At 36.7% G+C, this 26,810-nt stretch overlaps 1 protein-coding gene across 1 annotated transcript; it reads left to right on the top strand.

Moving 5' to 3' along the window:
• The first annotated feature begins 6,878 nt into the window (after nt 1-6,878).
• On the top strand, nt 6,879-13,929 carry LOC122650230 (28 kDa heat- and acid-stable phosphoprotein-like). The gene is made up of 9 exons (XM_043843578.1): nt 6,879-7,024; nt 7,096-7,195; nt 8,188-8,225; nt 9,234-9,302; nt 9,464-9,547; nt 9,630-9,664; nt 9,880-9,965; nt 13,641-13,706; nt 13,795-13,929. The coding sequence occupies exons 2-9, from the start codon at nt 7,129-7,131 to the stop codon at nt 13,827-13,829; spliced, it is 480 nt and encodes a 159-aa protein (XP_043699513.1). The 5' UTR covers nt 6,879-7,024; nt 7,096-7,128; the 3' UTR covers nt 13,830-13,929.
• The last annotated feature ends 12,881 nt before the right edge of the window (nt 13,930-26,810 follow it).

Below are 26,810 nucleotides of genomic sequence, written 5' to 3'. Positions count from 1 at the left end.
TGTTCGTCATATCAGTCATAGATTTATGTTGTATCATCAAATTTGGAATGGTACACCATACTATGAAAGACATGTCATCAAATTTGGAATGACATAAAGATTAGCACAATATCATTGAAACATATCAGGCATTTTCCATATTCCTTTGTGGAATAACAAAGTAAGGAGACTTCATATGAAAATTTGTTACATCATCAAGTTTGGAATGGTTTCACAAACCCCCATACTTAGTAATCTAACTAAGTTATCTGAAACATGTAAACTGTCTCGAATGCTTATCAAGGCTAGATGAGATTCAAATAATTCAAAATAATACTGGGTTAGGTTAAGACCTGACTAAATGGTCTTTAACCCCATCTCCCCTGTAGTTTTGAATGTTCGATCTTTGTTCAATCCCTTTGTAAGGGCATCTGCCGTATTATCCTTCGATCTCACATCAATCAAAGTGATAATCCCTTGTTCTGTTCTATAATTCAGCATGGCCTGTTTCAGCCTGATGTGTCTCCTCTTACCATTAAAGAGTGAGTTATTCACAATCGTCTTTGCTGCTTGATTATCACAGAATATAGATATAGAGTTTAACTTAAAACTCTTCAATGGAATATCCATGATCAGATCCTTTATCCACTCTGCTTCATCTCTCGCAGAAACTAGAGCATAAAGTTCCGATTCCATAGATGACAAAGCAATACTAGTCTGTCTCTTGGATTTCCATGCTATAGTTGCTCCTCCTAGTGTAAATACATAACCACTGGTGGATCTGCTGTCTCCCAAATCTGAGCACCAAGATGCATCAGAATATCCTTCCAAAGTTGGAGGATGTCCAGTATAACATAAAGCATAACTTTGAGTACCCTTAAGGTATCTCATCAGCCTCGATAGGGCATCCCAATGCTCTTTTCCAGGATTACTAGTGAAACGACTCAGCATGCCTACCGTAAAGGCTATGTTTAGCCTAGTGCAACTCATTGCATACATGAGACTACCAATCAGTTTAGAATAATCTAACTGATTCACGGTGTCACTTGTGTTAGGTTTCAACCGTTTGTTATAGTCATAGGGTGTCTCAATCGGTTTACAATCATTGTATCCCCAACTAGAAAGTAGCTTCTCAATATAATGAGTCTGACTAAGGGTGATCCCTTGCTCACTAAAGCTTACTCTCATCCCAAGAATGGTGTCTACCACACAAAGATCTTTCATGTCGAATTCTTTGGACAAGGTTTCTTTAATGTCACTCACCACAGAGAGATCAGAACCAAGAATCAACATGTCGTCTACATACAAGCAAATAATCGCGACCTTGTTTGACTCAGACAAAAAATAAAGGCACTTATCCGAGTTACTAGTTTGAAAACCAAGGCTCTTTACTGTCTTGTCAAACTTCTCATGCCACAATTTAGGTGCTTGTTTAAGACCATAAAGAGATTTGTTTAATTTACAAACTCTTTTTTCAGAACCTTCCATGACAAACCCTTCAGGTTGGTTCATGTAGATTTCTTCTGTTAGGTCTCCATTAAGGAAAGTCGTTTTTACATCCATTTGATGCACATCATAGTGCTCAATAGATGCTATGACAAGAAGAATCCTTATTGTTGCCCAATGGCAGACCGGAGAATAGATGTCAAAATAATCTATCCCTCTCACCTGTTTATAGCCCTTAGCTACTAATCGTGCTTTATACCTGGCTATAGACCCATCCGGATTAAGTTTCTTCTTCAGTACCCACTTACACCCTATTGTCTTGGCCCCTCTAGGCAGATCAACAAGGTGCCAGGTCTCATTCTGCATTAAAGAGCTCATTTCCTCATCAATGGCTTCTTTCCATAACAGTGAGTCCTTAGATCTCATCGCTTCCTTATAGGTGGATGGATCAGCCTCTAAATGGTAGGTCACAAAATCCTTATCAAAATTCTTGGGTACTCGATCTCTAGTAGATACTCTTCTAGATTCTGATTCAATGAGCATTATGGGAGTAGTGTCAGAAACAATTGGTTCAGATTCCAAAGGTGATTCTATTACCACTTCAGTCAAACCAAGCAAGGTCAGGCCTTTATCTCTAAGGAATTTATCCTAAAAGAATATAGCATCCCTAGATTCTATCACCACATTGGTTGATAGATCCAAAAATCAGTCTACAGCACTGTCTTCTACACAACCTAGATATACACAAGTGTTTGTTCTAGTTCTCACCTTAGGTCCCCTAGGGTCTTGTATCCTAACATAAGCTATACAGCCCCAAACCTTAAGAGTCATAGCTACAGGGATGATTATGCCATAGTTCATAAGGTGTAGAAGTCAGTTTTGAATGTGGTAGTCTATTTAATGGCTTCTTTCCATAACAGTGAGTCCCTAGATCTCATCGCTTCCTTATAGGTGGATGGATCAGCCTCTAAATGGTAGGTCACAAAATCCTTATCAAAATTCTTGGGTACTCGATCTCTAGTAGATACTCTTCTAGATTCTGATTCAATGAGCATTATGGGAGTAGTGTCAGAAACAATTGGTTCAGATTCCAAAGGTGATTCTATTACCACTTCAGTCAAACCAAGCAAGGTCAGGCCTTTATCTCTAAGGAATTTATCCTAAAAGAATATAGCATCCCTAGATTCTATCACCACATTGGTTGATAGATCCAAAAATCAGTCTACAGCACTGTCTTCTACACAACCTAGATATACACAAGTGTTTGTTCTAGTTCTCACCTTAGGTCCCCTAGGGTCTTGTATCCTAACATAAGCTATACAGCCCCAAACCTTAAGAGTCATAGCTACAGGGATGATTATGCCATAGTTCATAAGGTGTAGAAGTCAGTTTTGAATGTGGTAGTCTATTTAGAATATGATTTGCAGTCAACACTGCTTCTCCCCAATAGCAAGAGAGCATGCTAGCTGTCAATAACATGGAGTTTAACATCTCTGTTAACGTCCTGTTCTTTCTTTCAGCTATGTCATTTGATTGAGGTGAGTAAGGAGCAGTAGTTTCAAGGATTATGCCTGTAGAGGCACATAATTCCTTGAACTCTGTCAATTTGTATTCTCCTCCCCTATCAATTCTAAATCTTTTAATTTTCAAGTTCAACTGATTTTCTACCCTATTCTTGAAAATTTTAAAATTTTAAAATGCTTCATCTTAAGATTTTAACAGGTATAAATGACAATATATAGAAAAATCGTCTATAAATGTTATCAAATACTTTCGACCTCCTCTAGTTGTGTAGCTTTTAAAGTCACAAATGTCAGAATGTATAAGTTCAAGAAGTTGAGTGCTCCTAGAAACCGGTCTGAACGGTTTTCTATTTATTTTGGTTTGAGCACACACTTCACATCTGTTAAATCTAATTGAAGTGTCTAATGGTAAATTATGAGTTTTAGCTAGTTTGAGCATTTTCCTATAGTTCACATGTCTTAACCTACAATGCAGTATTTTGGGATCAAGTGAATTATGGTTAACCTGGTTTATTGTCTCATTAACTAAACTCAACCTAAACATACCATTCAAATTATAAGCACATCCAAAATAAAAGGAGTTAACAGACAATGTTACTCTACCACTACTAAAAGTAATAGACATGCCAGCATCAAGCAAAATTCCAATGGAAATTAAATTCTTTTCAAAACCAGGAAAGATTTTAGCATTTTTCAAAGTTAATATTTTACCTGATGATAGAGCCAGGTTCGCTGTCCCTTGTTGAGCCACTTCCACGACGTCTCCATTTGCAACAGTGACAGTCTCTGCTACTTGAACAACATCAGTGAGTAGGTCCTTGCTATTATAAACATGACAAGTCGCCCCAGAGTCTAACCACCAGTCTGAAGATGTACTGGCCAATCCCTTACCCTTGCCAACCATGGCAACAAAATTAGTAGGCTCAGTCTTGTCCACCAGCATGTGAACTTCCTTCTGTGGTGTGTCAGTGTTCCCTTTCTTAGGACCCCTACACTCAGATGCATAGTGACCCCACTTTCCACAGTTGCGGCATTTGCCCCTCTTTTTAAAATTAGTCTTTTTGGCCTCCAACTGTTGGGGTTCTTTCTTAGGTGGCTTGGACTGCCTAGGATATTTCTTGGGTTGTGAAACCAAATTGACAGATGCCTGTTGTTGTTTCACCATCTCCAAGTTATTCCTGGTTCTGTTCTCATCTTCGATTCTAATGAACCGTTTGAGATCATCCAGCCCCACTTGTGTTTTCTTTCTGTGCATCTCAATTTTAAAGGAATGCCAGGTAGAGGATAACTTAAAGATAATTGCACGTTCGGGTTATATGTCATCACATTCCGAAATGCAAGTCTCACATCCTCTGCAAACTCTCGAGGAGACTTGTACTAGTTCTTATTCAACTTCAAGTTCACTGCGCCCTAGTCCATTGGATTCTTGATAATGATATAGTAATGGAGTCCAAGCTCCTTCATGTCTACATGGATATTAAACACCCAAGCATGTTTGTGGTTCATCAATTTAGCGAGAAAAATTACTACAATTCTTGAACACCTGACTGGAATACTTGTCCATTCCAAATCCTTGAAACCGGCATTCAGCATCTCCACATTTCTTATCGTTAAACTATCTTCTTGATGCCTTTAGGAGGTCAAAATTTTTCTTTCCCAAGTAAAAAATCGGAAATCCGATTAGTTCACCTTTGTAGTACTCTTTTCTTTCTCATGAACATAACTTAGTCCCTAGTTGTTCTGAATTATTATCACCTCCAGTTCGCTGCCCGCTGCAATTTCCTCCAATTCTCTTCCATTACAGGGACAGGGATGTGGGTGATGTGGGCAGAACCAAAAATATTAACAGATAAGGTATTTCACACATAATAGTTATGAAACTTGAGGTATCTCAATTCTCAAACATAACATTTACGAAATTTGAGGTATCTCAAATATAATATATCAAATGTATGGTATTCAAACATGATTTTCCTTCACATTTGGTATACAATGTATTTTACCGATAAAGATTAGGGAAAGAGAATACTACCTGGTCGCGTGTGGTGGCACAGCTCTTGCGACCAAACACAAACCATGTGAAATGACCGCCATACCCTTATGGATTTCTGCCTTTCCAAGGGGGGCACGAAGATCATTTCACATGGCCCTGTATAGGTGTAGGACCCGCACACCACACGCGATCAGGTAGCATTATTTCTCCCAAAAGAATAAAATACAATTTGTAAAAATTAAAATAAATAAAGCACAATTTAGAAAAGGGATTAATTTGTTTGTTACCAACACGGTAACAACACATTGTCGTAACCAGACTTATTTGCCCAACCCATTATATTGGAATTGTTGTCCCCTCCAATTCCTCCAATTCCTCGTATGGGGGTAGGAATGACCACCCTACCCCCTGCCTGAAAACATTGCCCAAGGTGGGGTCCCCTCCCCCCTATTAGAGGAATTGGAGGAATTGGAGGTGAGAATGGATCATCTGCACACCAATTAACTTGATTGTAATCAAGGAAAGAGGCAACGAATTGGCTGCTCTTTTTAAATGGCGACACCCTCTTTTGTTCTTCCTTCATGAACATCAAACACACTAATTAACTTGATTTGAACCAAGTAGGTTAGCATGTAATGGTGATGCCAATGGTCTGGTCTTCTGCTCTCAAAGATCTACACTCAATGTATCAAGGCAAGGGCGGGGCAACGGTGAGGGTTGTGAGCTTGCTAGCTAACAACGGAACGAAAGAAAGAGGATCCGACTCCTCTGAAGCGCAACACTAGAGCTCGCCTCGTGGATGAGCTCCCAGTGTCGTGCTCACCACGTGGATGATCTCCCAGTGTTGTGCTTGCCTCGTGAACGAGCTTCTAATGCCACGCTTGCCACGTGGATGATCTCCCAGTGCCGCGCTTGTCACGTGGACAATCTCCCATTTAGACGGCGTGGATCAAGCTGGAAATCCTAAGCATGGTGCACATGCGATGGACAAAAGGAGAGGGTCAGGGAAGGGTTAGGTTGGAGCAAAATTACATCTTTAGGCCTTTCCTTATAATGCTATCTCATTATATTATGTGTAAAAAAATGAGGTTACAAAAGCACACCCTTAGAAACATCCTCTACTTCCGCCTGCCCCTACTTTCGTGTGTGCCCCACACACAATGAGGTGCACAAAGACCGCCTTACTCCTGCCTGAAAGCTTTGTTTGAGCGGGGATAAGGCGGTCTTTGTGCGCCTCACTGTGTAAGGCGCACGTGGAAGTAGGGGCAAACTGAAGTAGAGGATCTAGACTCCCTTAGAAAAGGGTTGCATCTATTTGTAAAGGTTACAAACATAATTTGTAGTTGGACCTTTTTGCCCATCATCTGATAACATTGCTTTAAAGGAGGAGAGGGAAATTACAAAAAATTTCCTATCTTAAATAATTGATAAATAGAGTGGAGTGAGTAAATTACAGTCTATTACTCTGATTGGATATTTACCAAGGGCTCTTTTTGTTTTGGTATAAAATTTAACTTGAAAATTCTCACTTCAAAACATTTTAGATGTAAAATTTAAATGTTAAAATTTGTTTTTTTATGGAAACAAGCATCAGAAAAATTTTCAACATATAAAATTTTTTATTTAAGAAGGCTCTGTTTGTTTTGATGTAAAATTTTTTATTTCAAAAATTTTGCTTCAAAAAATTTTAGAAGTAAAATTTTAAATATTGAAACGTGTTTCAATACTTTTTTTTATTTTTATGGAAAAAAACATTAAAAAATTTTTCACTATGTAAAACTTTATATTTATGAAGTAAAATTTAATGCAAATAATTTTTCGAGTAAAATTTTACGTAGAAACAAATAGAGCCGAAGTAAAATTTGTAGCGTAAACGCCGAAACAACGGAGCTTTGGAAAATTAGAATTTGAAATGATAATTGAACCCATTAATTTAAGTAAAATAAAAAAAAAGGACGGAAAGCACAGTAGTTGCAGTACATTAACAATCCTGCGTGGTGCCCAGGTGTGACTAGTTCTAGCAGAAGTAGGGTTTCCATTTTCCGATTCCTAGTGGGATAGCAGAAGCGAGCACAGAGGGAGACAGAAAGAGAGAGAGAGAGAGAGAGAGAGAGAGAGAGAGAGAGAAAGATTCATACACTATAAAAGAAGGGGGAGTGGGAAGTTTGAACCCTCCGTGCGTCGACGATGGGGAGGGGAAAGTTCAAGGGCAAGCCTACAGGTCGAAGACACTTCTCTACTCCCGAAGAGATGCGTAAGTACAACCAACCGCAGGCTTAAAAACCACGCACAACTTTCTGTTCTCCTCGTGTCTTTCTGTTGTCCTAGAAGAAATTAGGGTTTCTGTATTTTCTTAATTCTCAGATCTGGAGCGGATTCCGGCATCGTCGCTTGAAAGTTTTTGGAACAATTTTGATGGGCTTTATTGCAAAATTAGTTTTGTTTCACTCAAAATTTATTGGGAATATAGAACCTAGTCATTCGTTGAGTATTTATGTTGAAGCTAGTTGAATAATTGTTTGAATTTGTCTAAGAATAACTAGAACATCAATTCATATGTAACTTAATGTATTTCTCCACAAAGGTTCTTTTTTGGTTATTTTGAACTGGTTCTGTTTCTTTGACGTCCTTAGTTTCAAGTCAATTCGTTGTCGGTTCTGCTACGTCAGTGTTGTTGTTGTTGTTGCCCCCTCCCCTTGCTTCTTGTACGTTGGGCTTTGCAATCAGTCTTGGATTTGGCGCTTGGTGTGTTAATATTTCATGCACGGAGTAATGTTAATAATTTGTGTAGTTTGTTTAAAAAATAAACGCGGGTCAATTGTGAAACAAACTCGGGTCAATTGTACATGGATGCAATAAATTTGTTTTCAATCCAAACGAAAAAAGGTGTATTAATATTTGTTAGATAAGGTTGTTGCTACGCAATTGTTTCAGAAATTGCTGGTGTCATTGAGGATCTAATTTCTATAGAAACTAATATTTTGGTCTTTTTAACACATCTTTAATTCAAGTTATGAAGTACTGTGCGCACTAGAAAATTTGATCATGCTACAATTGTTGCTTACGTCTTGAAATAAACATAGATGGAATATGATCTATGGATAGGGGTGCTTCCTTTTTCTTCATGAAAAAGAAAGAAAAGTTAAACCTTAGTTCCTGAGATCTGCAGAGTGCTTCTTTTTTGTGTTGACACTTATTTATGGGTTCTAACCTGCACTAATCTCTTTCTCAACTACATAATCACAGTTGCTGGTACTTCCACTCGTCCTCGCACTTTTAAACAGGTATTTCTCTATGTTCTCGTGATATATAGCATCACTTGTCCTTTTTTTTTTAATTTTTTCCCCTTTTGGGAGTTGTTTTACATTGGTGAAGTAGATTTATAATGTGTAAATGAATTCTCATTCGATGTTGTTAACTGCTTTTCAGTACTTGCCCCTTAATTTGCGAACTTAAAGATGCTCACTGAACAGTTTTATTCTTTATTATGGCTGTGTGATGATGGTCACTACTGTTTAGTATTATTTGGTTTCCTCCCACCTTTTTTTGTCCTTTTTTAATTCTATCAACTATTGAATTCTGTGGTATTAGCTTCTGGAAAACATTTTCCTAAACTACTTTTCAAGGGTTTGAAATAATTTAAGATTTGCTACATGAAAATCCAAATTGATGGCTAAATCTAGGGAAGGAAAAATTTAAATGGATGAGTTTATGTACTTGAATAGCATAATAGATCATTTATCGTCTAAGAATTTTAACTCTCAGATCATTGAGTCAGAAATTCCATTCAAAAGCTAGTTATCGCAGTTTTGTGTTGACCAATGTTATTGGACTTCCCCTTCATCAATAGGCCAAACTGTTTGCAAACTGGACATGATACAACCCTAGTCTGTTTTTGTTGGAGACCTGCAGTTCTTCCCCTTGATTAAAATAAAGCCTCATGGTTTTGGAATTTTGTAATACAATAAATACAAAAGAGCTCATACTGATATATATATATATTTGGATGAATGCCCATTTATATTAATCCTGCTTGCTTATGTTAAGGAAAGATTATTTATATCTGTGGTATATTCTTCTGATTTTATTTGTTTCCATCTAATGCACCTGTAATCTTGGATTTTCTTGACAGATATATAAAATTTTACTCATAGTTGGTTTCATGAAATAAGAAATGCTGTACATAAAAAATCTGGAGCTTTTTTATTTGTTTTAAAAAATTCTCCTTCCTGTCTCTTTTTTATTTGCTCTTTGTTTGGGTACTAGTAAAACATTCTCCTTAATTTTATTAGGCAGAAGTTGAAGATGTGGAAGAAGAAGAAACTGAAGAATCTGAAGAGGAATCAGAAGAAGAACCCGAGGTCAATTATCTATTGTGTTGATTCTCTCATCGTTTGTAATGCCTTGCTATTTTTGGCTTGTGTTCAGAATTGTCTTCTATGAGTCACCTGACATTTTTGGCATAAATTATCAGTTGGAAATAAGATTGTTGCTTATTGGAATTGGTTGTGTATGTTGGCAGAAGCGAAAAGGAACTCAGGGTCTTATCGATATTCAGAATCCTAATCTGGAGAAACCAAAGAATTTGAAAGCTAGGGATGTTGATGTAAGTTTGGAAGTCGGCTTTACATTCTTTTTTCTGTAACCATTGAAGATTTGATTGTGATAATGCTTTTCTCATTTTGCAGCTTGAGAAAACGACTGAACTATCTAGGCGTGAAAGGTTTGTATTTTCTCTTGTTAAATTTTTTTCTTATATGGACTATTTAATTTCTGTGATATTTTTGCATATAATTTAAATACTGACTTGTAATGACTGGTATTTTTCATCACTCAATCTTTTATCTTGATTGGATTATGGTATAGTTTGAAAAATTCAGGGGGTGAATGATCATGTGTTTCTCTATCTTCATGGTTTTGTTGTTTTTTTTTCTGCAGGGAGGAGATAGAGAAACAAAAAGCTCATGAACGATATATGAGGCTGCAGGAACAAGGAAAAACAGAACAAGCAAGAAAAGATTTAGGTAAACCACATGAAATAATGTTTGATTGCTTTAATCCGCTCCTCATTTTTTTTCAATTTATAGGCCTGCTGTGAATCTGTGATGCGGATCTGGGGTTTGAAAACCCAGCTCAGATCGCTTACGGGTCCACCCAAGTGTTAGATAACTCAAATCATAAGCATGAGTGGCAAAACAGTAAATATTTGAAGTTTTATAAGAGCAATGGCATAATGGTAAATAACTTAAACTTACAATGGAATGGTAGTATCGTAATTAAATGGAATTCAAGTGAATAGAATGCAACATATTAGTGAAAGGGGTATAAACTAGGAAGAAGTAGTAAAGTAAGGATGAATAAGAATAAAGGAGAAAGTGGAGGATATTATAGGAAGAACAGAAAGAAGGGTTAGAAGCTAAGTCAAGATAGAAATTAGAAACTGTTGTCTTCAACCTTAGACTACAGAAACCAGCGGAGAGGCGGGTAGCTTGCAGTCAAGAGGACTCCCTCATATGAGTTCCAATCAGCTCAAGATCTCTGGCGAAGGGAAGTGAATCGATCCTCTGCTGATTACAAGCCCTAACAGCACCAAGCATCGACAACCCAACCAGATTTAAATCTCTGGATCCTAAAAACCCACTTGGACACGGTTCATTTTCATATGGGTCCCCCAATGGGTTTAGCCCGGTCCAAGAAATTGTTCCTGCATTATGCTGGTTTAAATGCAGAGTAAAGGAGGCATTCTAAATTCTAATGCTTAGCATACTGATAGTGGCTTGATTTTGCTAATGAATATATGTAAGGTAGGTATATAGACATGCATGGGTTAGGGTTGACAACAAGTATGGCTCCTAATAGAGTTTGTATAGCGAAACAGAATCCATGTATAGCTGGGATAAGGTTTATTATCAAAGAGTAGGCATGTATCATTTGGCTGAAATGGTTTTGTGATATATTGATTTCACTTGTTTTTATGATGTTCTCTGTCTGTATCTTTGATGGTTAAATGAGACTAAAATGCATAAAATAATGTGCTTATGTATTGGCTTCATTTTCATATTGATATGCCCACAGTGATGTAGAACCTTTAATGATATGATGCCATATGAGCACAGATTTCTCTAATTCCTACTTTGGATGGCTTAACTTTTCATTAAGGTTTTGGAGAGTAATTTCTTTGGTAAAGCTTGCTTTTATTTTCTTTTGATCTCTTTCTTTTATACCACTACTTTGAACCTTTGACCCTAAGTTTACAAAGTACCCACTTTTCTAACTAAAAGCCATGATGATGGTTGTCTTTGATGATTTCTATTCACTCCTGACAATTTCCTTCATTTCTGAGAGTGCGAAAAATGGGACCATTGAATCTCCAACCCTTAAAAAAAATATGAAACCATTTAAATAGGGGGTGTTAATCCCTAGGCCAACCTGGTAACCTAAACCAAAACCGCTCAATAAATCTCAATATTGACTGACCGGTTGTGCTATTGGTTCGGTTCTGTTGGAGGTTTTAAGAAAATACAAATATTTGGTCAGTCTCGGTTTGTTCTGATTAACTGACTGAAATTGACCTTATTGAATAAAAAAATAGGATCAACTGATAATAGTGCATAAAACCCCCTAAATGGAGGGGTTTAATCTAGGGTTTTACTTTTACATTTTCATTTTTCAGGTTATATACAGTTCATGAGTTATACCTGTTCTCATTATATAAAGCCATATATGGGCCATGAGTCGATAGGCCTTATATTGTATAGATTGTCTATCTTACAAGAAACCGAAAATGGGATTAATATGGGCTTCTTAGTCTATAATCTGTCCAGGATTGGTTATGCGCTGTTAAACTGAAATCAACATCTAATCCGACCATTTGATACCCCCTTCATTTATGCAAAAGCTATTGAATTATATGTGTGAAGAATTTTATATTTGTAGTTTGAGATTGGAATTTACTTGAAGGGTCCTCAAGGTATTTTAATAATGATTTCAAAGGTTGTTGAAAGTTGAGTGGAGGTGATGCCTGATAAATCAGAGAAATGGGCTCATTTTAGTGGAAATAAGATTTTTTGGGTTGGGTTACATATAAGTTGATAACCCCTACCCATTCCCATTTTGGGCGGAATAGATCTACTAATTCTTTGATTCCAGTTAGTAAGAGGGATCTTGAAGCTAAAAAAGGGTGCCTAAAATATGGGTAGGAGGTAGGAATACTGGATTTACTTTATCAGCTAGTTTAATTAGAGTCATTTTTTGTTTTATTGTTATTAAAGTGTTGTAGTTAGGATGGACTAGGTCTTTATGAATGCAGCCTTGAGTTTTAGTCAGTTAAGAGTACCTCCATAGCAAGCTATTGGCTGGAAGAGTTTTAAGCTTCATTTGAGTCTCTTTTTAAGTATTTTATACAAGGTTGTAAAGGGTTTCAGCCTGGACACGAATTTGATGAATAGAAATTTGTTTTTCCTGTGAGATTCAAAGCTCTCTCTGCTGCGGTGATGCAGTAGAAAACCTGATTCCAAGTTGGGGTTTGGTTGGATGCCAACCCTAAGGATCAGGTGGAATTCCTGATTCATGTCCTCATCGCTCTCATATTTTCAGGACAGTTCAGATCTGAAAATTCTATACCTTGCACATGTTCAACACTCTCTCTCTCTCTCTCTCTCTCTAGTTTTCTTTATTTCTATTTGCTTGATTGATTAGTACTCTGTTAACCTATTTTCTCATCTGTTCTTGTTTAGATTCTTTTTTACTTGTTAGTACGAAGTCCTGATCTCAGATTCTATCTTAAAAATCTAGTCTTCCCATTGATTTCTAAGAGTCATTCTCCAACTAGGATTTCAGGAAACTCTCGGTTTTGGTTACTGATTTCAAGTTCTAGTTTCAAATTTCTGTTTTGCTATTTCTGCTGTGCCTCTGTTGCTATTCTGATCATTATTGGTTACTGTTCTTGAAATTGTAAACTTCAGCCATCGAATTCTGTTCCTGAGTTATCCTATCTCAAGTAGAATTCTTCAATAACTTGGAATCTGACCATTGGATTGCCTTCATTCTTTCATATTTATTCTCCTAAATAAACTACACACTCAACATGAATTCTGGCTAAATTTGACTTATCTTATTTCTGTTAATTGAGCTCTCTTGAAATCTGGTCATTCCTAATCCTGTGATTTTGGAAAAGTTCCTGGTTTTCTAAACCCTAGTCCTTGGGTGGTTAGAAACCCATTAGGAGGAGGTGTAAGAAAACACAGTTCTGGGGATTAAAGCTGTCTTGATGCTCAATTGGGGCTTTCAACTCCCTTCCCTTGTATGACACAAGTTAGTATATATTGTACATAATGTGTCCAGGTGGTGAAACTGTTGTATGGCCTTAGTTGGAGTCGATACCATTTAATATGAAAGAATACACTTGAAACTTTTATGACATTGCAGGGTTTACTAGTAAATCTATATCTAAATGAAAAGCTGTGTTTTCGGTGTTCCCATTTTCCATTCTCAAAGATAATTTCAATGTAAAATCACATATTGTTTGATTCTCTTTTCCAAAACCTCCATTCTTGTGTGCATCATTTATTCTGACATGGTTATTGTTTCTTTTTGGTCCATTTACTGGTTCTGATGGAATTTAAAATTCTGTACTGATCCATTCATCTCTACTCTTGGGCCTTCCCCTTTGTAACCTTTTATTTCATTGCTATTTGCAGAGCGTTTGTCCATGATACGCCAACAGAGGGCAGAGGCTGCAAAGAAACGTGAAGAAGAGAAGCTTGGTATGTTCCATGTTCCACGTTAGTGGTATGCCTTTTATTTCACCATAGATTTTTATCTTTTAATTGGTTCGGCAAATCAAACTTGCAGCCAGAGAACAGAAGAAATCTGAGGCACGCAAGTGAGGTTGCCAACATGATGGAAAGCCTCCCCAAGAAGTTGTTCCACAACCGCAACAAGAAACATTTTATTTATGTTATCTGATTGACTAGTTGGTTTAATTATATTAAAAAGAAAAACTACTAGTGATTATTATGTCAACTTTGGTAATTGAGGAAAATGTTTATGTTGGATGATTGACCGTGTTATTGTGTTATGGTAAAGCAAGGGAAAAGCTTCTCTGAGCAAGCGGGGTAGGATGGAAGGTTGTTGGGGGGGGGGGGGGGTTGGTGTGTGTTGTCTGTGTGGAGACTGGGGAGAGAAGATGAGACGAAATCATGAAAGCAAAATTTTGAATTAGTTTTTAAGTATTTCAGAATTTTGACTAATATAGATTTTTAATTTTCAATAAACATGAAATTGAAAATTTTATTGTGTTTGGTTTGATTTTTACACCTTATTTCAGTGAAATAGAAACTAAATTTCACTGAAATTCTGAAATAGGTAAAAAATTCTTTCAATTTCCAAAATTGAAATTGCCTGGTTAATTTGAAAAGGGAAAGCAATAAATGTTAAAAATAAAAGACCACCCTTCTCTTAACCATCCATCCATGCTATATGTTGACAAGTAGGGTGATTGTACAAATTGATTTGGATTCGACAGAGAATCGGAAACTAACCTAAATTACTATTTATCAGCAAAATAGGAAATAAAACCATAAGTTACATGCTTTACAACTCGTGAAAATAATGTTGTTTAATAAGTAAAACAGAATTAAAGAAGAAAATTAACGTTTTGTTATACATTGATGTCTTGAACTAAATCTCACAGAGAGTAATTCAAGACATCAATCACAATAACAACTCAGCCTTATCCCATTTAGATCCCAACTAAATGGGGTTGGCTAGATGGATCTCAATAGAGATCTAATATTTAAAATATAAAAGTAAAGGGGGATCACACAACATCAACACAAACTCTAGTGTATCGATCCATCTTAGCTACAAATTGCTTCTTAACTAAACATTCTGCTTCAATCCTTGACATTTGAGTGTATTACAACAACGTCATTATATCATAGCCCAACTCAATGAGGTCGATCACATGGATCTTTACTCTCTCTAGTCAGTTCTATTTGAAATCATACAAAGAGCAAGGTCTAAGCAAAGTATGTCTTTCGTCACCACTTCTTCTATGGTTATCTTAGGCTTGCCCTAGCTCTTATGGTTCCCTCAATCTAAACTAGGTCACTTCTTCAAACTGGGGCATCCAAAGGCCTCTGTTGAGCATGGCAATGCCACCTTAAACGCTTCTCTCTAAGTTTATCATGGATCGGAGCTACTCCCAATCCAGTTCTAATATGTTCGTTCTTTACTTTGTTTTTCCTACTTGTTCCACACATCTATCTCAACATCTTCATCTCTGCAACACCAAGTTTATTTATATGATATTTCTTCACAGCCCAGTATTCCGTACTGTACATCATAGTTGGTCTAATGATAGTTCTATAAAATTTTCCTTTAAGCTTAAAACGGCTACACCAATCACACAAAAAACTCCGATGGGATGGATATAAAGTCACTACTGCGGTTAGGGGTGTCAAACGGTCAGTTCGGCTCGGTTTCGGTTTGGCTGAATTGGGTTTCGGTCTCGGAATGGTAAGACCAAAACCAAACCGCTAAGAAACTTCGATTTTCGGTCGGTTTCGGTTTCGGTCCGTTGTGGTTTCAGTTTATTTCGGGTTTCAATATCGGGTTAATACCGGTTTAGATCGGTTTGCTTTCGGGTTTGAGCCACAATGAAATCTTAAATTCATAATTTGTATTGAGGAAAGATTCAATAAAAACACTTCAATTCACCTTCCCAAGTGAAAAAAAAGTATACAACCAAAATAAGAAAAATGATTTGATATGTTCATCAGTTTATGTTGTAATTTAAACAAAGAAGAATAAATTATATGGGGAAGAATAGAAGATAATTAATATTCAAATCAATGGATAAATAGAGTTTGTAGCGAATCATTGTTACAAATCATATAGTTATTTATCATTAATTGTAAGGAGAAGGTAATTAAAATTGAAATAAATGAATAATCACTGAAAAGATAATTAATATTGAAATCACAAAAAGAACCCTACTATCAAATCATTTTGGATAACCAACTAATTTTGTATAGTAAACAAGGAGATAAGTGGAAGAAGCATGGTTACAAATCAGTTTCCTTTTCTTCAACCTCATGCTCATTGATTTGTAACAATTCCCCTTACAACCAGAAAATTGCTCACTAATATTGAAATCAATGAGTAATCGATCCACCTATTCATAACCTTATACTCTATGTTTTTTTATCGGTTTTATTCGGTTCGGTTTTCGATTTGTTATCGATCGGTCTGGTGTGGTCCGGTTTTTAGCCGGTCTTGCTATACCCTAGCCCAAAACCAATCCAATATAGATCGGTTCGGTTTGGTCCGGTTTTTTTGGATCCATCTTAACAGTTCGGGCTAGGTTTTGACACCCTTAACTGCGGTGCTCTCTTTTAAGGTTTGAAAGGTTCCTCTGAAACGCAAGCAAGGCATTGTTTTGCCACAAGTTTCATCCAAATCCAATTGAACAAGCTTTGGTTTTTTTTTTTTTTTTTTTAAATTGGAGGCATCCGGCCTTTGGCCCACTAATTCCCCCAGGGCTCATGCACGACCCCGCAACACACACGAACCAGGAGATACTGGGGCCCCCATGTTCACCAAAGAGTTTTCTCTCAGGCGGGTGGCCCCAAGGGGGGAGGGAGAGTCAAACTCAGGACCTTCAGCTTCCTTAGGCCTCGTCCCTTGCCAATTGCACTGCCCCTTGGGGTTGAGATATGATAATTGTTTTAACACCAATGGCCATAATTATGGGATAATCTCCCCCTTAACGAATTAAAATAATTAATTTAGTGTTTAACTGTAATCGAACCAAAATGGGTTAATAAAGACAAGAAAGAATTCCCAAAATGTGCTAGTAAGTACAAGAAAGAATTCTACACGCTATTGGGAATTGGGATTAGGTGGGTGTAAATTGATTTCAATCTACATTCTAGCAGTCCCAAAACACCTTAAAAACCTAGGCAGGGTTTGATATGTATTCTTGGAATGTATTCTAAGTCGATTTCGTATTTTCGATTGATAAAAATAATTGTTTTTATCATCTGAGAATGTGAAATCGACCTAAAATGCATACCAAACACAGTCCTAAAGAATTTTGAAAGAATACGTTCTAGATTGAAATCTGGTCGGTTCAGCCTGACATGGAGTGGGTTTAGAGTGACATTGGATGGGTCTTGGCTGGTGTTGAGCTCGGGCTGGTCGGCTCCATCACGTGCCGGTTTTTCGACTTTTATATCTTTTCACATTGATCCAAGTATCGTTGAAAATATCTTTCTGAATACTATCCAATGGTATTAGAAACCATTTTAACTAAAAATTGGTTAGAAAATTCATTCGAAACTATGTCCCATGGAGCTAAAAATGGAACCTTGCATAAATAATAAGCAAATCAAATCCTTTTCAGACCATTTTCAATATAAGAGTTTTTATGATAAAATACACCTAATCACCAAATCTGGACTGATTTCAAGCTCGTTTGACTGCCCTTTAACCCAATCAATCCTTTTGCTCATTTTTCTTAAATTTCCTTAAAAGGTACCAAATAAGACATCTAGAGCTAAAAATTGGGTCTTTTTGAGGGTACTGTTCATACCTTCAGGATGTCAAAATGAACTATTTATAACCTTTTTCAAGTTTTGAACACTTGATCTTTCCTCATATAGTATTAGGGTATTCAACTCAATTAAATAGAGATCTTAAAGTTTTTTGTTAATTCACAAATACAGATTCCCCTACCAAATACAACACTTAATCAATCCAGCAACCACATACAAAAGAATGACTCCCACCAACTGAGCTCACCTCCCTATTTGGAAGTGGTAAAGTGGGGCCTGTGGTATGGTGACCTTGAAGTTGGTAAGGGTTATACTTTTCCACCTTCCATACAAAGAATCTTTTGGATTAGCCATATTCATGATGACCTCTCCGCGTCAACCCTGCAACTCCTAGTCCCCCTAATATACCTGGAATATTCATTTTTGCTTTTTCCATCGTTTAGTGGGATCCGACCCTTTTCTGGGAGCCCAACACCCAAGGAGTGCCCAGGGGGACATCCAACGGTTGGACCGTGCCGTATACATTTTAATGGTGTCTACCTTGGAGAGGAGTTTGATGCCGATTACTAAGCATACTAAATGGAATGTGACAAAATGATATTGATGCGGGTGAAAACTACATTTAGTGATATATCAAATATCATACATGAGGAAGGCAACAAAATTATTTTGTGTGAGAAGAAAAGAAATAGACAAAGAGGTGCTAGCTTATCTTGTTCTGAATTAGAAAACCTTTCCCATAATATTAACACTACCTGATTGCATGGTCCTTGCGCTAGCACGGGAATCAATGGGAGTCTACACACTAGCATAGGAGGATGGAATTTCTGCCTTAACATGAGGGTGGTGTAGTCATTTCATACCCACTATGTCTAGGGCCATGCGACCAGATAGTGTTCTGATCTTCTCCATAATATATATAAGTAAAACTTTCTAAGACTGAATTTTTCTTCAACCACGATGAATTGGGATCCCATTCATCGTGGGGCGAGAGAGAATGTGAAAAAACATCATGAGGATATTTTGAGAACATACTAAAATTCTATAGGGATTTGTGAACCTTAAGATGGTAGGTAAACCGTCCTCTATTGGTGGAGGAAAGCTTTCTCTAAAGGCTATGCTGATACTATAATATCATCAAATGGGTCGGTATAGATGCCAATCCGAAACAAAGGAGGAGCATGACACTATTGGTTACCAACTCAGCCGCCCATCAGGTGTCATTTCCATACCATTTGAAGAATCACAGGTAAGCAATCCTTTGCTTTGCTTATAAGACCCATTTTTCTCATTTTTAGAATAATACCTTGTTGCTCATGGGTTCCAAGTCCGTAGTTCTTATTTCTTAAGAAGGAAAAGAACAACTTCCAAGTAAACCACTCTGTACGTATAAGTATAACATTTATTTAGGGCATACGGAAGGTAGTCTTCCTCTCCAAGCAATGATGGAGCTGCGATGAATTGTAATTGGCCCATTTTTATTATATGAAGTGAGCTTCTTTTCAATCTGAATGTACCTTCAATGGATCCCACATTGAGAAAGTTTTGGTATATCCTTATCTTCCAATGAGATGGATACATAAAGAGGGCATATTCTAATAATATTCTATCTATTTGTTCAATCTACTTTACCCTCAAGAGGACCTCAAAAAATTTTCATAAAAACAAAATCCTCGAAAAATTGGTGATTGGGTGGAAAATTATTCTCTCAGGTTCTCTGTCTGGTACAATTCTCTAGTGCCTCTAATAAGAGGGGGTACCTTTGAATTTACAAGTTTTTCTTGAATGAATAATTAAACCTTTTCTAAGAAAAAAAAAAAAAGAAGAGGGGGGTGGACCCCACCCAGGCAATGTGTTCAGGCAGGGTGTAAGGTGGTCATTTCCACCCCCTATGAGAGAAACCGGACGAATTGTATCGGACAAGGAACTTGAGAGGATAAAGATCCTGATTGGGTTGAACCTGTTTATAATTTTTTTGTGGCCAAACGTTCTCTGTGCCGGGGGTGCAGGCTATGCCCAGACACATGGGGTAGGCAAAATGACCACCTTGCCCCCTAAATGGTAGGCCCATATGTCTGAGCGCAGGCTGCGCTGCGGCAAAGAGCGCATCAGCCCTCTTCTTTTTTTTTGTTCTTTCTTGAGAATTTTCACTCTCTCTCATCAGAGAAAAAAAAAAAAAAAAAAAAAAAGGGGGTTTTAGCCTCCGAGGCAATTGTGTCAAGAGAGCCGTAGGCGGTGCTGGAGGTGGGGCTTCACGGTGGTGATGGTGTTAATGGTGGGTGGTGGTGGTGGTAGTATTGGGTATGCAAAAGAAGATGATGATTTGGGGAAGATTAGGGTATTTTGGTCTTTTCAAATTTTAGCAAATAAGTCAGGACAATTAGGTCTTTTCAAATTTTAGAAAAGATAGAAAAAATGGTAGTTTGGTCATTTTTTAGCATTTAACACTTAGTGTGGACTCAAATGGCTTTAGGGGGTAAAGTAGGAGTGGTACGGGGAATTTTCAAGGGTGGTACGTGAACTTGTCAAAATCTTAGGGGGATATGAGGAATATTGGGTGCATTTTAGGGAGATACGCGTATTTAATCCTTTTTTTTTTTAACAAAAACTCCAATGAGGAAATTTACTGAACACCAAAAAGAGAAAACTGAAGTCCAAGATTTAGAAGATCCTTCGGCGACTTCTAAAAATCCTAATGGGAATTGACTGCCTATTCTAAAATTACATTTAAAGATCTAGAAATATGATTAAAAGAACAAAAATCAAAACAAGTTTGTAGGACTTGAACATCTGAAATGATGTTGGGAATTGATGATCTTATGGTCGAGACAGACAATATGGATGCGTTTCTCATGGTTGAAGGAAAGAAGATCCCTTCGTGGGAGGTGGCTGACTTAGTTGTTGATGTAGAGTGGCTAGTCCCATCCTTTTCCTCAGTTGTTTTTGCTTGTGTTCCTAGGGCTCTGAATATGGTTGCAGATGCCCTAGCCAGGAAGGCCCTGTCACTTGTGTGTGTGACGGATTGGCCATACTCCATTCGGTGGCTTCATGAGCTATGCGCAAATGAAGCCACTAGTACTACACACTCCCCCCCCCCCCCTCAATAAATTTCCCCTTTACCAAAAAAAAACATCTGAAATGATGGTGGAAATCTCACACAAGGGATACAACGCATTTAGGCATCTAAGTAAGAACCATGCAGTCAGAATGGCACACAACGTGTCTAAAACCAGCTTGGAGAGAAGGCTGAAGGCCCAATCTAAGAGCAAGAGCCTCTCCAACAAGAGTGTATCGATAGGAACAAATGATCAGAGGCAACCAGATGAAGTTGTTGATCCAAGCTCTGAATGGACGTAGAGTGATTCTAAAAACTCTAGCATTCATTTGTTTCCAAATTTCCCACACTATTGTAGCATAAGAGGAGAAAAACTGTGTTGCTTTAGCTTTGTCAAATCCGAAGTTCTTCCCCATTTAATAATCCACTCATGCAAAGGCAAGGTAGAGGTAGAAACATATCTAAATGTCACACAAGAAGCAAACCATGCTTGTTGAGCACATCGGCATGTTCCACTGTCTTAGCTACCAGATCACAACCTAGGCACACATAATATATTTTGAAGGTTCACATAATTATTATTGGGTCTATATTATAAGTCAATTCTGGGTCCATTACATGTACGGAGTAAAATTGTAATTGTGTGGGCATTAAGGTTTTAAAGTTTTTTTTTTTTATATATTGTCTTTGTGTGGAAAACTCTAGATACAAACAAGGAAAGATCACATTGTGAGGTCAAGAGTGGTGTACGTAAAGAGTTTTTCTAGCTTAATGAATCTTTGGTTCTCTCAGGTGGATGTAGGCATTTATGTTGAACCACGTAAATTTCTTATATTATGCTTGCTTGTTTCTTCATCGCGTTCGTCTCCAACCATAGCATTGTCAACCTCGGATAGAAGTATACCAATTGTGTCGAATTTTAATTATTTTCTAACCATATGGCTCAGTTGATTGACAATGACTATGGGTAACATGTTCACGAAATTTTAATGCTCATTGAACTACCATGTGTTAAATATAAGATTAGGGCAAGAGATTGCTGCTTGGTTAGGGGCCAACAAGAGCGTGCGCATGGGTATCAATATGGATGACTTTTTTTTATTTCACAAGGGTTGGGACAGTAAATCTTGCGTGGTCTTGTGTCAAGGTTCAAGGAACGCACGACCAAACATCATTCTTTTTTAAGATTATTAGGTATAATTATCTTTTTCTTCCTTTCTGGTTTTTTTTTCTTTTTTTTTTTTTTTTTTTTTTTTTCTTGTTGGTTAGTGTTTTATTATGATCTTTTGGAAATTGGGAAATCCTTCTTTGTGGGGAAGCGCAGGGGCCACGCATGCACGATAGCTAATGAGAGCGTAAACGATGGCATCTCAAGGGTGGAAATTCCATTTTTCATAAGAGCGGGGTGAGACGGTCATTTCACCCTCCAATATGTCTGGGCATGGCGTGCACTCCCACAAAGAACATTTTCCCTTATACTAAAAAATTTTTATAACTCATAATTAGCTTCATATATGATATATATATTAAGGACAAAGAGAATCAAATCTGACAAACTAATAATAAGAACAAAAAGCAATTACGAGACATGTTACTAAACAAAACTGCCAAAGTCCACCATCGAGCTTCGGGATCAGCCTCATGGGACAATGATGTGCAAGCATTTTTTAAAAGAGCATTATTGAGTTTCACACAAGGCACCTTCACCTCATGTGCCAGGTTTGGTCACCCAATAACCCCTTGCACATGCTTTGCTAAAAGCCCGCTCATTTAGGGCAATTCTTTTTAACCAAAATTTTAGAACTTCAAAAACTGATTTTGTCATTAGTATAGAGTCCAAACTCAATGAACACTTTAGCAAACGTATAAGATTGCTTAAGGGAGATTGGAACATCTATACGTATCATCAGGTGAACGTACATTTCAAAGTTAATCATATTTTAATTTTGTTTTCATAAAATCCTCTCCTCTCCTTGTAAATGGTAAAATTAGGATAGGTGGTTGACTCTCACATGTACATTCACCTGTTGGTACGTGCAGAGGAATCAAACTCTGCTTAAGGTGGGTATAGCAACGTTTATAAAAAAAAAACAGTTTTGTTGTTTTTTTTTTTTTTTTTGAATAAATTTGTAAAATACTATGTATGTGACATCTAGTTTGTTTTTTGTTTTTTTTTTTCCAGAATAAATCAAGTAAAAAAGCATCTTTCTTTGTTGTCAAAGAAACAAAATTAAAGTGATTTTAATAAAATAGAAACACAAATTTATAACAAAAAATCAGTCCAATAAACCCAACTACCACCACCTCTTTCACCGTTGCTGCCGCCACCACTGCCACTTCTGTTAATTTGTATTTCTTACATGTTTCTGTTTTTTTAGTGGCAGAAATATATATATTTTTAAATTTATCATACAACAAATTTTTTTTTAATCAAAAGTATTCCAAATTAACGGAAACACAAATTTTATGTTTTTTTTGAAAATACTAATTTGAAAGATAAATTTTTCCATACACAGCTTTATATGCTGCATAGTTTACATTGCAAGTGTAAACTACATCATCTGTTAAAGTGTAGGGAAGACAGCTATTAAAAGGGTGTTTAAAAAGCCCGGTCCAATCAGACCCTATTGCAATCCTAAATGGGTGTATATGTTGGCAATGGCCCTACATCTGTTTCCATCAGATTAAAAGGTGAGAGTCCTCAACACCAGGCCATGATGCAGTGTTCAAACTTCAAAGTCTCTCCTACACTTATTTGTAGTAGGAATGCTGGTCATCTCCTCCAAGATATCTCCTCACATGCATGGTTTATCGGCCGTATCGGTTGATATGTATCGGCATCAGTAGTAACCAATGCTGATACATATCAGAATCAACTTGATATTTGGTCCCTAGCTGTTTTTAGTATTTCTACAATCCAATGAAGCAAATCCACATTTCAATGGCAGAAATCTGCAATCGTTTTAAGACATTCAATGTAATTTTGGTTGCATTTGTACAATATTTCAATCTGAGATCTCTTACTAAATTGCTCATTCAATGAGCATTCTCAATATTATGTCTTGAAGAGAGCTTGAACCTCCACACTTTTTAGCACAAGATTTTGAGTCTTGATTGTCTACCATGTCACCATCAAGGTATCTTGAAAATGAATTGTATATCATGAATATGATATCTAGTTTTTTTTTTTTTTTTTTTTTAATATCTAACTACAAGGATCAAAATTTATTTATTTTTTTTAAATTTTAGAAAAGATAAATTTTATTGAATATAGAAAAGGGGACAAACAAGCCTATGACAGATTACTGGCAAAGAAAACTAAAACTAAAGCTTAAAAGATGGGGACTCAATCCTAAACCATATTAGAGAGGGCTTCAAGCCACTCGTTTACCCGAAAGAAATAATATAACAAGGCTACGGGGGATCTGCGAGGCGCACTGAGGGGTCCTCGTCCTATTTGATCGTCGGGGGATCCCAGCATATACACCAAGCTGATCAAAAGCCACACGAGCCAAAAGGACCTCCTTCTCTAGTGAAAAGGGAGATGCGAATATAACTAATGGTCCAAGAAGATGTACAAAGGACAAATTTTAGCGAATGATGCCGCTATAGTTGGTGGTGAACTTGCTTTGGAAAACATTATATTAGTAGCCTATATGCCATGGAATGATTATAATTTTGAAGACGTAGTACTCATTAGCGAGTGTGCTCATTCTTCATTAGAAACTAATAATTCTATGGTCGAGGGTTTTTGCCTCTAATAAAAAACAAGAAATTGAAAAAAGAATATTTTTTTTGGTTTTTTACCCCTATTTTTTTTATAATTTCTCTAATTTCTAATATTTTTTAAATTTTTATTTTTTTAAATTTTTTCGGCCAATTCAATAGCTGATCTCAAAAAAATGACTGACCATATCGAATCGATATAGACTGATCAATCGATAAATATCGGTTGATCGGTATCTATATCAGCATGGACCATTATTGGTCCAAAACAAATAACAATAACTATAACCTTGCTCACATGTGGCCCGCACCTCCACTCTCCTTCTTATCTCATTCTCATTCTCCATCTCCCTTTTCTTCCTTCCTCTAAGTCTCTTTGTCCGAACCCCTAAATCTTATGCTCATCATGTTTCTCTCTCTTTTTCTCTCTCAATCTTTGTTTAGCTAAATGCAAGGGTTTTTGGCATACCAATGATGAATCCCTCAAAAGATGAAGATTTCAAAGGAGACGAATCTCAATGGGAGTTCAATCTGACTCGAACATTTTTCTCAATAAAAAAAAACAGCCGCAATAAGGGCTTTTGTGTGTGTGTGTGTGTGTGTTTTTTTTTTTAAATAAATCAAAACTTTTTAAAAAGGTGTATCTTGTTGCCACCAATTAGGTGGATTGAGAATAAAACAAGAGGAAAGAAAAATAATATTACAATCTTATTATAATCAATCTTAATTAGAATAAGATTTTCCCTTTTTTAATATGTAGTATACACATTCAATACTTACTCATACAGAATACACATTTTTTTTTTTGTATCTTTTAAAATGATACATATGTATAATACACAGAGATTTACTAACTATGATATAAATACCGTAGAAAAATAATTTAAAAATTGGTTAAAAACACTCAAATTCTTTTTAAAATAATAAGGCTGTTGAAAACATAAGGGGACCAATCTTTGTAACCGGTAGCTAGCAAAGCAAATTCGACGTGTATTGTTTTTTCTTTTCTGGTAACCGACGTGTGTGGTTCACAATAGCGAATCCCTACCAAATCAAAAATCAGAGCAACCAACTATTTCTCCACTTCGCAGAATTAAATTAATTGGATTCATTTATGTGGCGTTTTACCTTTTTCCAGATTTTATTTATTTATTATTTGTATTCGAAAAACAGTTATAACTTTTCAAAAACAATTTTTTTTTTAGCACTTTTACATAAACATTGACCTCCAAGAACAGGTTGCTCAGTCTGGTTCATCAATCTACAAGTTTTGGCAAGTTATATAGAATTTTTATCCTCTCAATTTGCATGCCCGTACTTGATGTCAAGTACATCTAATAGAGGGAGGTAGACCCCACATCAGACAGTGTGTTCGGACAGGGGGTAGGATAGTCATTTTTGCTCCCTCTGTTAAATGTACTTGACGTCAAGTACGAGCAGGCAAATTGAGAGGATAAAGATCCAGTTATATAACTAGTTTTTTTTAGAGAGAGAGAGAGAGAGAGAGAGTATCATTAATATTTTGGACTAAACTATTAGATCCCAAATGATCCCATTTTGAGAAAATAAAAAGAGGAAAAACCTGATGCTTGTTAGGTACTTGATCGAGCCCCACTAAATCGGGGCTTTCACTCTACTCTAGGTAGGCCTCTCTTAGATAGCCCTTTTCATGACTTGAATCCGTGACCTAGTACCTGACTCTGATACTAACTGTTAGGTATTTGACCGATATACCAAAAGCTCAAGAGCTGATGAAACATGTTAAATCAAACCCTTTAACCTATTCCATACTGACGTCCATACATTGGATCGAGCCCCATTAGGCGCATAACAATTCTTGAGCCAAGTAACCTAAAAATGAAAATTTTTCGAAAAGAAGTATTTAATAGAATCAATCTTAATTAAAAGTGGACAATGATCAGAATCTAATGATGCAATAGTTTTAACTATCATATGGGGGTAAAAATGAACCATGCAAGGACAACGATAGCCTAATCAAGAACATCCCTAGCCAAGTTTAGCAACTTTTATTTATTAAACCATGTAAAATGAGACCCAAAGAAATTTAAATAATCAAAAACAAAAATACTGATTAAAGACAAAAGACACATGGTTGCAGAGCTTTGCAATTATGGGGTTCTGCCACCTTCATACCAAGTAAATAAGAAGATTGGTTTAACTAGGTGGACCTAGGTGCCTAACACCTTCCTTGGTCTATAACGAGTCGAACCCTAATTCTTTTGGTTTGATTAGTCTCTATTGTATGAGGTAGTCTACCTGTGAAGGTCAAGTAGGTCATATTATAAGAAATTAAGGATTAGAGATGCAAATTTGGAAAGGCAAGATGGATGCCTCTATCAGTTTTTTTTCTGCCACATGATGGAATTAAATGTATTTTTAGAAGGAAAAAAAAATTCCCCACGCCATAAGTGTGGGATACTTACATTATCTCATATCCTGACACTCTCTTTCCTCCTTAACCATGTGAATCTCCTCTTATCGAAACAGATTCTACATCCCAATTGATG

Source organism: Telopea speciosissima, chromosome 2 (assembly GCF_018873765.1).
Source record: "Telopea speciosissima isolate NSW1024214 ecotype Mountain lineage chromosome 2, Tspe_v1, whole genome shotgun sequence".
NCBI classification, from domain to species: Eukaryota; Viridiplantae; Streptophyta; class Magnoliopsida; order Proteales; family Proteaceae; genus Telopea; species Telopea speciosissima.
This window is presented reverse-complemented; position numbering and strand designations above follow the sequence as displayed.

Coding starts and splice junctions, on each gene's coding strand:
- LOC122650230 (XM_043843578.1), top strand. CDS start 7,129: ATGGGGAGGGGAAAGTTCAAGGGCAAGCCTACAGGTCGAAGACACTTC. Junction 9,548..9,629: donor TGAAAGCTAGGGATGTTGAT/GTAAGTTTGGAA, acceptor CTCATTTTGCAG/CTTGAGAAAACGACTGAACT. Junction 9,665..9,879: donor GAACTATCTAGGCGTGAAAG/GTTTGTATTTTC, acceptor TTTTTTCTGCAG/GGAGGAGATAGAGAAACAAA.